The following is a 13,288-nucleotide window of genomic DNA, read 5'->3' as shown; positions in this document are numbered from 1 at the left end:
CAGCATCAAAGAGAGGTCTCTTTTTGTCTTTCCCTCACTTGAACACTCTGGCGGTCTTGAGTTTGTTGCATTTAAATCTTTGTTTTGTTGCAGAATAATCGAGGTGTTAGTATGTTTGATGCTGGCTGTTGAATGTTGGTGACGTATTTATAACGCTGATGTAAATCAGATCTGCAGTAACATGGCCTTGTTAGAAAAAGTCGTCCCCCTGTGACCAGTGTCTGCAGAGCGGTGGATTAAATTAGGAAATGGAAAAATGATTGCATCCTGAGGACCCATTTGTATGTCTGTGCTGTCAGGGCAGCGGCACAGGGATTCATCAGACAGAACAGTTCTGGTCTTGGACTCGGCCAAATGCTTGTGACAGGAGCTTAAAGATGCATCTATTATGGAGGGGGACATGATGGTGATCAGCGTTGTCACAACACTAAACACATGTTCTTTTTCAGTGGACAAGAGCAAATCCAAGACCAGCTCCCGCCCACAACAGCCCCAGCAGCAGCAAGCACCCCGACCTAACCAGAGTACCGGTCCTCAAGACTATGTCCCCGCGGGTGCACCTGAGGGTGGAGCGAGGAACCAGAGCACTGAGAAGCTCAGAGGACTCCTGGCAGCTTGTGACCGCAGATTTCAGGCAATCGCCATCGTCTTACAGCAAACTCTGTCTGAGGTACTAACTTTTTTGCAACTTTTGATGTAGCTAAGTTGAAAACACTGCAGTAGTAACTGACCACACATGGACTATAGATCTTGTCCTGTTTTTAAGTGTTTCTTCGAGTCGGTGTGAGATTCACATTAACACGTAAAAACAGGAGTTTCCAAGCAGCGATGGTAAACTCTTATGAAGGTAACCTTGTAGTCTACATTCCTCATCGTCTTTACCCCTTGAGGTTTGGTGGTATATCTTCATCTGAAGGAGATCGTGCTTTTACTGAATTTCAAAAAGAGTGAGTCATTGTTTGAGGGCATCACGAGGAGCTGTCTTTTCATGGCTACCTAGAGAACAAAGTCAAAACATAATTCAGCATTTGCTCTGAATTTTAGATGTAAAGCAGGGAACGACTAGTGATCTATGAAATGAAAGCCCAGGAAAGGTGATATAATATATGTTTTGTAAATAAAATATACTGATGTTTTTCCCTCTGTTAAAATATAACCTCTTTTTTAGGCTGTAGTTCAGAAAAAGTCTGTAATTATCTTTAAATTGGTCTTGTTATAATTCTTAGACTTATTGGGAAAAATTGATCCTGTGCTTAATTCAAGGTAAACTAAATCACTGTATCTACAACTTCAATGAGAGTCGTGGGAGGGTACAGAGAGCCACACACATACACACACACACACACACACACACACATGGTAGTGAATAGTTTTTGCTCTCTTCCAACAACCCAGAGGCTCACATGTGTGCCAGCTTTAAAGCCATGTAACTCACAATGGTTAGTTTGTCATTCAGGCAGGCAAGCTTTACCCTAAGAGCCTTTTTACAATTGAATGCTTCGGCTTCTGTTTGTCTCAGATATGTTTTAATACCATAGCATGTGATTGGCTTGTAGACATTGTACGTCTGTTTTTTCTGGATTATTCTTCACTCAACACAGGATTATCCTATCAGCCGCCCATCAGACTCTGACTTTGGTATTTCTCAAAACAAATTTATCACATGGTGCTTGGACACTAAAGTATACTTACATCACTTATTCACCGCGCACTGTGAAACAGATCGACATTTGGTTTATGTGGCTTAATGTAGAGATTAAAAAGCATCACTTGTGTTGTTGTTGTTTTTTTAAATCTGGAGGGAGGTGGAACCACGTCTTTGCCTCCTTCTTAACATTTTGACTCTATTTGATAGAGTTGACAAGTCTTATTTGAGTGACTGGGGTCGTTCATGTTGCTCTCAAAGATTACAGTCTATTCTTTATGTTTTACACTTTTATTTCCAGATCAAAATGAGGGTACCAGTTACTGGATGTTGTCTTTTAGTGAAAACAATGAAAGTTGTTCTGATGACCTCAGGAGATTAATGACATTTTAGCTTATCCTCTATCTTTATTCCTGTCAGGCTATAAGTGCATGTTGTGTGGATTGTTTGTCAAACATGAGCAGTATTTAACCAGCACAAAGAGATTTAAGGCAATAGTTATGTAAAAAGTCTCAGCTCAGTAAACTTTAGCTGTTGTTCCTCATGTTTTTTCTCAGTTTACAACTTTTTGGTCGTTCTTTGTACTCATTTTGCACTTTATCAGTGGTTGTTAAAAGTCTTTATGGTGAAAGGAGCAGTACCTGTGCTGATCAGAGGACTCCTTCTTTAAGCACGTTGTGGTAAAAGTTTTTGCTGCTTCTTTGCTGAACTTGATGTTTCTACAAATAAGAATATTGGATTAGGAAAATGAAGCAGAGTAAAAGTTCAGAAATAACTCGTTCATTAGTTCCCTGAAGCCTCAGACACACCCTTCACTGTTGCCTCACTGCAGTTTGACACAAACAGATTCCTTGTGGCAGAGCTCTGGGTAGCTGCGACAGTGACAGAGTTCATATCAGTTAAGTTTTAGCCTCCAGGAGCAACTGCTGCTCGTTCCTTTCTGCTGCTCGTGGCTCTGTCTTACTGATCAAAGTTAAAACAACTCTCTGTCAGTTTCTGAGGCTGTTCTTGAGAGAATTAGCAGATAGATTTAATCAGACAGACAAAAGGAGGATAGGTTGTAATGAGTTTAAAAAGATTAGATATCACCATAAATGAAACCTGTGTTAATGTCACAGTTTGTCATCTCCAAACACTGACTCATATCCAACTGTTTAAGTGTCAGGGTTGTGAAACTGATGACTTCAACAAGTCTTAAACACAGGATGTTTGTTCCTCTTTGACTTAAAAAAGCAGCCGTCTCAGGCTGTCTGGCTCTGCTGTACACACAGTGTGGCATAACACACCCATTCACTTCACACTGATACTGACCGCGTCTTTCACACAACATAAGCACAACTCTCCTCACACAAATCAAAGGTTTATGAGTCCACTGCATGATGGGGAAAGTCACTGTTGTACATTGTGTTCTGTGAAACCTGGTGGCCACTCATGAGCCCTAAAATAGGAAGCAGGTCTTTACCATCACTGTGTGAGAATGTCCCAGCTGTTGCCTTGATATGGCTATGAACAACAGCCAGACACTGAGCCAGGACTGCCAGGCACTGCCTCTTATCTGTGCTGAAGTGTGAGCGCCTGCACTGTGAGGCCGGTTTTATTTCTCAACACTAATGGTTAGAAATGAAGGTTTTAACTCTGCTTTTCTCTATTCTCATTACCATACACATAATAATTCCAGGAAAGTGTCATCTGACCTGCAGTAACAGGTTATTGATCTCAGTCTACCATCGAGTGTTATTCTACACCTGACATGGTATCATATTGATGGACTCTGGGGACATGCCGCCTCCCAACACACTCATAGATTTCCCTACATGGGCCATACAGACTGAGAAACAGATCTTTAAAGCTAAAATGTGCCCAACCAGATGCAGCAGGCTGTAGTTCCTGCTATTATAGAGCAAATGCATCATTTAGGAAAAGACCGGAGCAAGGTTATAATAGTTAACTAAAACAAAACTAAAAATGAAATCTGAAATTTAAAATACATTGCAGTTAACTCAAACTAATAAAAACTAGAAAAGAAAACAAAAACGATAAGTAAATTAAAACTATATCTTGTGTTCACAAAACTAACTGAAACTAACTAAAATTATAGACAAAATCTCCTTCGTTATCATTTTTGACAATATTAATAACCTTTAGGATTTAAATTAATCCGACACATTTTCCCAACCAATTTTACGACAGTTTTCGGCAGTTGTCAGTGCCGTACGGCACCATCATAGTGACGTACTGGGACGTGCTTGTTTACTGCACTGACTGGCTGTGCACTGTGCTGCGACAAAATGTAGTGGAGCAATGAATCAGAGCATCTGTAATAGTTTAACTGTTACAGAGTCTGACTTAAATTTTATTTGAGTCTGCCTTTATTGTTACAGAGTCCAAGTTTCTAATTATTAAAGCTCATGTTATATTTTTTGATAAAATTTATATTATTTTTATTTCATTTATGTTTATATTTTTTATATCAAGTTTATATTATTTTCTTGTGTTTAAGGCAGCAGCCAACAGTTCGGTATCAGCATTGACTGAGCAGTGAGCACTATGTTGGACTTTAAGATAAACAGTATGACAAAATATTTACTCTGATCTTTTTGAATCCTGCACCTGGTTAATAAGGTATGAAAAAACTAAATTTAAACTAAAACTAAGCCTTGTTGCAAAAATCAAAACTAAATAAAAACTAGAATGCTACTATTATACTTTAATACTATTATAACCTTGGACCGGAGTCCTCCTGCCTGCATGTCAAATGACACTTCATAGAGCTTGAAACTGCCTCCAGAGGACAGCGCAGTGCTTTGGGTTACCAGAAGACAACAAAGGTGCAAAGTCATTCTGATCATTTTACCACCCATCAAATATTCATTGTTGACTGATATGATCCAGGTTTTCAGTAAGGTTGTTTCTGAGTGTAAGACTGCAGGATGAGAGTTGATTTTTTAAATTAGATTAAGAGGCTGATAAAAGCACATGTCTGTGATTGATCAGTTATCTGTGGGGAGCATGTTATCGGATCTCAGTTGTGGTTCAAATATAAATAAACCCTTTCCCAGGGAGATTTTCTGTGAAATCTGAGAAATATTAAGCTGTACCTTTCATGCCAAGTCAACAAGTGACATTCTCCCTGAGTCCATGCATTGACCGTACAGACATGTGCTCACCCAGAAACAGTAAATGTGATCCGCCTCAGCATTAAGTCATCTTGTAATGGAGGGATAGTGCCCGTGCAGCATACTGTAAGGTAATAGTGGTGCAGAGGGCTGGGGGGATGATTTAATGTAGGTATGGATGAGCGGTGGGGGGATGGGGGGGTAATAAAGCCTCCCCATGAATCCCAGGGGAAGGTCACTGCTCTGCACAAGTCCTGCTCCATCAGCCCGATGTCAGACAGCGCTGCACACTTTGTCTGTTTGCTCCACCTCAGCTCTCTTAAAGTGACCTCAGCACTCTGGTGAGAAGGCTGTGCTTGTGCGCGCTGCAGCCTGCCCCCCTTTTTTAGGTGTACTACGGTAATGCACTCTGCAGTCACTTACTTCAGCCAGTGAAGCGGCTTTTTCAGTCCTGCCCTAGATGTAGTCAGAGCAGTCTGGGAGGAGGCGTGTGGAGGTGGTGTGTCCACCTGGACCACTGTTTGTTCTGGAGGGGGAGACTCCAGCGTGCGAGCCTCCAGGCTGAGGCTGGATCATGGGCTGTTCTGGCAGCAAAGCGTGCCTTAGTGCTCCCTGCGCTGCAGCGAGGGTAATTGGCTCCTACATGGTTCTGCTCTGCAGTAAGGATGTAGATTTGTGTCTCTTGTAAACAAGTGGAGGATGTTTGCTTTGTTAGCCTGTCACTGAATTTATGTTGAGCTTGTGTTGCTAAGCCTTTTGATCTTCAGTTCATGATTTCATCAGACAGCCTGTTTGATTCACTGTGTTGTGTCAGATTGTTTTTGTAAAGCGGTGTCTAAGAGAGGTTTTAGATTATCAATGCGTCAGTCTGAAGTTTGGAGCCCTGCAGCTGCAGCACAGCCCCTCTCCTCTGCAAGGCTGAGTCAGAAGGAGAAGTGGAGGAATTAGTCCGTCAGAAAGCATGTGCTAAGACTGAAAACACGAGTGGGATGTCAAGTTTTCCTAATCCCTCTCCCCTTTCTTAGAGCTCAGCAGTAACAAACACAGAAACATTTCTCAGTGTGGGAAGATTTGGTCATCACATGGTGTCCTGTTTATAGAGAGACTGTGTTCATTAGACGGATTCATGTGAGGATGTTGCCCTGACGTAACCTTTCCCTGTGAATACAGTTAACTTTAAAATGCTGAAGTCTCTTTAGTCATTGTGACTGAGATGCTTTCTGCTGTTTGTCTGATCATAGATTCAGAGCTTTATGAACATTCATGACTGTTTACGTTTTTTTCTCTGCAGCGTGATGAAGCCACGAAGCACTGCAGGGAGCTTTCCCAGGAGCTGGTCAACCTCAGAGGAGAGCTGGGTAAGTCAGGTCACCTTCATACACAGTCCTGGTCCAGGATATGCTTTAAACACTCAGTCTGATGTGGTTTGGGCCTGTTGTAATGTAATTTGTCTAATGCAGCTATTCATTTGAGTTTTTGGTGTTTTGATTTTGAAATTCATCTGTTGAGTGTGATTGCACAGCACGCTGTAAAAATGCCTCTTGACAAAGAGTTGTGCAGTCTAATGTAAGAGCTATTAGTGTCATATTTATTGGGTAATAACTGCAGAGTTCAGAGCTGGACCTCACAGAGGTTTGTGCTCCTCTCTGATGAAACTGGTGTGTCACAATTTCTCGATAGATCACATGTGGCCACCCCTGGTTGCAGAGGGAGGTCTTATCCTTGTTTGCCTCTGCCCTCCCTCAGAGAAAACCCCCTGTGGGTCTTCTCTTCCCGTAATTGCTTTTTGTCCTTCGAAGAAAAAACCAGGCGTGTCACGGCGCGTGTGTTTTAGTGCTGTTGAGTGGAGAGGTGTCAGGAGAGGCAGGCTGACCTCTGACCCCAGATAGGAGGGAGCGGGGGTGGGGGGGCTCTCAGTAGAGGAATGCTACACCACCTGAGGTCTTGAAGGTTCAGGGACAATGACCACGTTTCATGTCCAGTCTCAGTGTTTTGACACAGGAGAGCCTGACACGTTCAACCTCTCAGACTGCTGCCCTCGGCCTCGAGACTTCCACATGACTGCTCTTACATGCTGAGCGCTGATATCTGTGCTTAACACATTCTTTACTTCAGTGAGCCGCTCAGATTAACTCTCACCTCAAAGAGGCCGTTTGTGTTTTGTAGAGGAACAGATGTTTGTGAATCTCCACTCTGTGCCTCTGTCTGCTTCCTCACTCCTCTGTCTGCTTCCTTGCTCCTCCGTCTGCTTCCTCGCTCCTCCGTCTGCCTCCTCACTCCTCACAACTGTAAATTTAAGCCTTGGGCCACAGCCAAGCTTACGATGCAGCCACACCCGGTGTGCTAACATTCTTCCCACATGAAGTTACATCAAAGATGGATCTGCACTTTTCACCAGCTGCATTATCAAACTTCATCATCCTGTTGAGCGTGCGCCAATATGCAGCTAACTTTAGATGAGCTGGACCCTCCTCCTCCTCCTCCTCCCTGTAGGAACCATGAGATGTTTTTGTCGGGTGGATTTTGGCAGGAAAGGCTCATATGACCAGATCTCTGTTACACATGGTTGTGGAGGGCTGGCCTCAGTTTGTTGAGCTCTACATGCCAGAGTCTGATAGATGGTCCCTGTATGAGCCTGGCCTCTGTTCCTGGATCTGTTGCTGTTTTTCCACCCTTGGTAAGGTGGATCTTGAAGCTCCTGTTCAGCAGTGTTATTCCTTCATACTGATCGCAAAAACAAAGAGTCTTTGTTTGCATCAGGAAAACAGCATGAACAACAAGTTTTGATGAAATTTGACCTTTTTTTCCAACAGGAAGTGAGTTCAAACTCTCAACACAGTTAAAGCATCATATGCTGCATACATGACCAGCAGAGAAATGATCTGATGATGAAAACCTTAATGTTGTCCAAAGCAGCATATATCATGGTCATATTCCTACATTTATCAAAATACAGATTACTTTTATTAAAACAGTAAAAGTATATTTATACTTTTATCTTTCCAAGGACTATCATTTTATTTTATTTCATTTTTCAAGAGCAGAATAACATCTGGGTTCAGTATTACTTCCACCCACCACTGATTTACACACATCTTCTGAGTAGGAGTTTCTGTGTTTGAGCCTTTTATAAAATAACGCCTCCTTTATGACAGCACATGTTTTGACTTCACATCACCAGACAACACCCTCTGCATACCAGCAGGCTGGCTTTGTGCACACAGACACCCTGACAGGAGACAGGACATGTTGGAGTTTTCTGTCACCCTCTCCAGAAATAACCTCAGCACTCGATAATGGAGATAGCTGTGAAGTAGGAACACTTAAGAGGGCAAAAACAAAAGCCCCCGACTACGCAAACCTAGTCTGAGTGAGAGAAGGAAGGACAGAAGAGTCTGGTTCATGAAACTTTGACCGTGTCACTGATTTCAAAATGATGTCAAAGAGTTTAGAGACTTGTTGTGGTTTCTTCACCGGCCTGTAGCTGGCAGAGGGACGTCTCTCCTTAAGTCAGTTTTTCCATTTAGTGACACACAGGCTCTCAGTGGACAAGCAGACTACTCGTGTCTAACTAGGGAAAGGTATTGATAAGCGTTTATTAAAATCAATGGCATAGTTGATTCTGCTTATCTTTATCAATTCCTCCTGTGAATTTTCTGTGTCGACATTCAAAGTTTATAATCAAATAAATATGAAACTGGTCACGGGATTTGAACATCTCTGGACATACATAAATAAAAATAATTTCTTTACAGTGTTCACAGTCACCAGATCCCAGATTTCTGGACAAAAATAAATGTTTCAGTACAAAGTCAACAGTTAGTGTTTAAAAATATAAGCATATTTAATTTCTCAGGAAGGATCCTTGATCTTTCAGGGCTGATAGTACCTCCGGTCGTTGAAAAACCCTCTCAGTTGGGTTGAAGATGCTTGAACTCAAATAGGTGAAAGCTGAAAGTGCAGTGTGTCCTGTTTCCACCAGAGAGCAGGGTTAGCAAACACAGATCCTATTGATGGACTTGATCTCTCTGCTATTGTTTTGTAAATTCTGCTCCTGACTGACATGAGGCATGACACGTCACATGATGGGGACGTAAGCTCTGGTTGCTCTGGTGTAATGTAAAGAATCGACAATACAGGCTAATGATGTTGATGGATTGAACCATTTCTAACCAATTCTTACAGGAAGTGTTCATCAATACCCATCCCTAACACATTTATGAGAAGAGGCAGAGGAAACTTTGATCACTCTCTGCACGGCGTCAAGTCTTTCATCTAGATAAGCATCAGCTGTCTCTTTACTTTCCAGTTTCCTCCGCCCACTCATCCGAGCGTCTGGAGAAGGAGAAGGATGAGCTGCGTGCTGCTCTGGAGGATGCGCTGCACAAACTGCAGGAGCAGCACCAGAAGGACTTGGCTGAGATGGAGCAGAGACTCCAGACCTTCTACCAGGGCGAGTGGGATAAGGTCCACCTCACCTACCAGGAGGAGGCTGACAAGTGCAAGGCTGTCATGCAGGAGCAGGTCTGTGCTTACAGCTTTACATTCAGCTTCAGCTTCTCTCTCATTATTACATGTTTTTCATTTTGAGCTGTTCTTTGAAACAGCTGAGAGGTGAGCCAGTAGAAGAGGTCTTTACAATGAGGGAAACTTTTTTAATCTAGTTGGAGTAATTTTACTTCCTGATTAAGAAAAGTGACACATGTTAATTCTATGTTGTATGAAGCTCTGAAACCAGTGATGTTGTGGTTGTTAAGTAAGTTTATTATCGTCTGTCATTTGAAAGATTGGAGAGCTGAAAGCCGATCATGAAGCCGTTCAGCTGGAGCTCGAGAACAGCCATGCTCAGCATCTGCAGAGTGTTAAAGAGCAGTACGACATGTCACTGGAAGGTGAGTGATGATTGCTGGACATGGAGAAACAAAACATGTTTCTTTTTTTTTTTAGCTTGGATGAGCCATTTTTTCTGTCTAAGAAATATTCTTGTACACTTGTGTCCTCCTCAGAGCTTAGGAAGCTCCACGACCAGGAGCTGCAGGCTCTGGACAAAACTCTGAAAGACACAGGCGCAGCTTTAACTGTGAGTCTTATTTAATTCACTTTGATTTTAAACCTTAAAGTCTCATCCAATAATACGATCACGTATTAATGGATGAATGAGTGTGTAAAGGACTCCACTCTAACTTTTTGTGTTGTGTACACCTGCAGGGAAAGATAGAGGCGCTGACGGCGGAGAACAATGCTCTTCTTGAGAAGCTAACAGCGGAGGAGAACAGGAGGAAAGAGCTGGCCGACAAGTGTCAGGTACTCTTATCTGTGTGCTTATTATAGCTGAGCCTCTCTGTGGGAACATCTCATGACACCAGGGTTTCTCTGCTCTAAGAATAAAAGACAAAGCTCCATAGAAAGACACATTAGCTTAGAAACACAATCAATATGACCGCTCTCTAAAACCAGAGAGCTCCTCATAGCGCAGACTTTAATTTCCCTGAGTGGGCAGCCACAGTGAGGCCGGCTCCTCTCATCAGTGTTAAGTGGTCGCTGCAGGTGCCAAGAATTCTGCTCTGGCACCGCTCCGAGTAATAAGGTTGCTCCCTCAGATTACACAGAAACTACAGGTCTGCTTTACCAGTCTGATAACCAACACAGTAATGGTTATTTTATGTTATACAATAAGAATTAAGAAGTTTTGTCTTAGCTCAAAGTAAAAAGTTAACCAGATGAAGGCAGAGGACTTGGCAGACTCTGAGCTGTGAGGGCTTCGTGAGCATTGCATGGCGCCCTCTTGTGTATTCCGGCTCTGCTGTCATCATTTTAAGGTCTTGAGCACTGTAAACATCTCAGCACATTTTGTTTGTCCTGCAGAAGGACTCCCACACCCTGTACCTGGAGCAGGAGCTGGAAAGCCTCAAAGTGGTGCTGGACATCAAAAACGAGCAGCTGCACCAGCAAGAGAAGAAACTGATGGAGGTCGAAAAACTGGTGAGATGATGAAAATCATCGCTTGCTGTCAGGAGAAGGAATGCTTTGTATACAAAAGAAAAGTTACTCCTTTATTTCCCTTCCAGAAAGAGAAAAATGTGAAGCTGGACGAGGGCCTGAAGAAGGTCCAGCAGGAGAATGAGGACCTGAAAGCTCGCATGGATCGGCACGTTGCTCTGTCGAGGTGAGAGCTCAGAGATGGTAATGGAAACCACACAATGAAGCTCAGGACCAACAGTCCGCTGTGACGCTTACGTCATTCTCAACTTCTGAACAACTTTATTCAAACAGCAGTAGGCCTGTGTGCCACTGGACCACGATTATTTTCCAAAAACTATTAATCCTCGGGCCAAACCCTCGCACAGTGTGACTCCTTCATTCCTTCACTCCAGTTGACAAAATACAGCAGCAGCAGCAGCAGCAGCCAGCTGTAACCAGTTTTTAATTACACTGTCGCATCTGATATCAACAAAAAGGCTTAGGAAGCGTGAAAAGGTTTACTAATTATTTACATTTTTAAAAATAGTCCTCAAACTTTTGTGATAGTTAATCAAAATTGCTGTAATCATGATAATAAGTTTATAAATTAGTTTATTCAGGTGTATTTAAATGCTCTCAGATAGATTTAGTGTCATGAAGTTACTTGTTTAAACCCATCAAGTTGTGTCATATGAGAGCATCACAATACTTCAGTGACTGGTCCCCATCATCATATCTGATTTTCCATCTTCTGTTTCCACGTTACAGACAGCTGTCGTCAGAGCAGGCACTGCTGCACGAAAACCTCCAGAAGGAGTCCAATGTCAACAAGCGTTTGTCGATGGAGAACGAGGAGCTGCTGTGGAAACTTCACAACGGAGACCTCAGCAGCCCTCGCAAGCTGTCCCCCGGCGCCACCTCGCCCTCGCACTCCTTCAACCTCCAGTCCCCTCGCAGCTCCGGCCTGTTCTCCAGCCCGCCCGTCTCTCCCAGATAACGATGGGCCCCTGCTTCCAGGAAGCAGACCCTCTCCTTGGAGTTATCCCTCTGGAATTTAGAGCCATGTTTGTTTCCTTTTAGCTTAGCATCGCAGCAGCCTGGCTGTGGCTCCTTCAGGATTGGATGAACTCTGAAACTCTGTGCAGAGAGATGCTGCAGACTGTAAAAAGAAAAAAAAACGATGCACAGAAGCACTTAAGAAGCACGGTGACCTTGTTCTTTGCCTTTAGTCTCCTTCTATGGATGGGAAAAAGGAAATCTCAGGACTTGTATGAAATGATGACACTATTTTTGTTACTTGTTTGTGTTAGCAGAGGCTTAATGCACACACACACACACACACACACACATATCATACATGCAGTAAAAACCCACACTAACACAGAGAGAGGGCTCTTTAGTGTCTGTGATGATCGCAGCCATGAAGTCAGCTGGTTGGCCTTCTCAGGATGTATTATATTTAAATCACACTCTCCTGCACCATTTCCTCTGCTGTGTGTGCAAAGAGGACGGTCTACCTGAGGAACTGCTCAGCTTCATGTTCCCACAGCAGCACTATGGAGACCCCAGCGTATGTCAACACTGTACTGAACTGACGTTTGGTCAAAGGAAAGTGTCTTTTATACCTAGATTAGCAATCTGTGCATCAGCTGTGGCCTCTAATATACCTTTCACATGTGTTTGTTCGACCACGGGACCAATCCAAGTCTTTGTGCATGTTTCAGTTCTGTTATCACCCTCACCTATCCCTCTCCACCACACCTCACCAAGCCCTCCAAACGCAGCTTTAAAGTCTTTGCAAAGAGGTGACCAGGAAAAGCTTTACCGTACTTGTACATTTCAGAGACACTGCCTCTTGAAACCGTCTCAAAAAGAGTATTTTGTGTTGGTGTTGTTGGTGTGTTTACCCTGTTTTGAGATATGCAATTAATAAAGTCTTGTATGAAACCCTTTGAACCGGGATCCCAACACTTTAACCAGACCACATCAGGTGACGCACATTGAGAGGTCTCCAGTTTCTGGTCTTAGAGTCAGCTGCGGTCCACCTTTCAAGGTGACGGTTGTTTTTAAGGGAAATATTCTGAAGTCATTTCTGGACACGAACATTCATTCCCTGATTTAAAGCCTACTCCTCCTAACACGTAACAACAGGCAGATATTCAGCAAAGTGGAAACAGCAGCAAGTGTTGTGTTGGACCAGAATAAGTTCTGGGCCTGCAGAGAGCATTCCACATAAGGAGAGCATTAAGAAGCCAGCCTGGCACTCAGCTCCAGTTTGAGACCGAGTCCTCTCTTCACAACGAGCTACAAGGTCTGAGCAGGCCTCAGATGGCAGCACCTCTCGTTTCATTTAAATGTGCCAAAATGGTTCATTATAGTTACTCAGTGACGTCATGCTGGCACAGAGGACTTCAGATCTGACTTCACTTCATGTTTATGAAGAGTTTCTGTTACAGTTGAGTTCACAGAGATTTAAAAACAGAGTAAGTAAAGTTAAAAAGTAAAGTACCCTGAAAACAGTTTCTGTGTTTGAAAAGCAGCATGTGTGTAGCTGCAGGGATTTTTG

The 13,288-nt window shown here is 43.1% G+C and overlaps 1 protein-coding gene across 2 annotated transcripts in view; it reads left to right on the top strand.

Moving 5' to 3' along the window:
* The window catches only part of mtus1a (microtubule associated tumor suppressor 1a), a 32,450-nt gene extending 19,560 nt beyond the window's left edge, over positions 1-12,890 (top strand). Inside the window, exons 7-15 of one of the 2 annotated variants that reach the window (XM_074673790.1) lie at positions 450-670; positions 6,053-6,119; positions 9,071-9,285; positions 9,548-9,653; positions 9,768-9,841; positions 9,970-10,065; positions 10,627-10,743; positions 10,830-10,927; positions 11,491-12,890. In XM_074673790.1, coding sequence (XP_074529891.1) covers positions 450-670; positions 6,053-6,119; positions 9,071-9,285; positions 9,548-9,653; positions 9,768-9,841; positions 9,970-10,065; positions 10,627-10,743; positions 10,830-10,927; positions 11,491-11,719 — 1,223 coding nt within the window. In that variant the 3' untranslated portion in view covers positions 11,720-12,890. The remainder of the gene's footprint in view (positions 1-449; positions 671-6,052; positions 6,120-9,070; positions 9,286-9,547; positions 9,654-9,767; positions 9,842-9,969; positions 10,066-10,626; positions 10,744-10,829; positions 10,928-11,490) is intronic. The other variant, XM_074673789.1, reaches the window with a different exon arrangement.
* Positions 12,891-13,288: the final 398 nt, after the last annotated feature.

This window comes from Halichoeres trimaculatus, unplaced genomic scaffold (genome assembly GCF_033239565.1).
Source record: "Halichoeres trimaculatus isolate MK-OKI-2021-1 unplaced genomic scaffold, fHalTri1.1 fHalTri1_scaffold_7, whole genome shotgun sequence".
Classification (NCBI taxonomy): domain Eukaryota; kingdom Metazoa; phylum Chordata; class Actinopteri; order Labriformes; family Labridae; genus Halichoeres; species Halichoeres trimaculatus.
The sequence above is the reverse complement of the archived record's forward strand: the minus strand, read 5'-3'. Positions and strand labels throughout refer to the sequence as shown.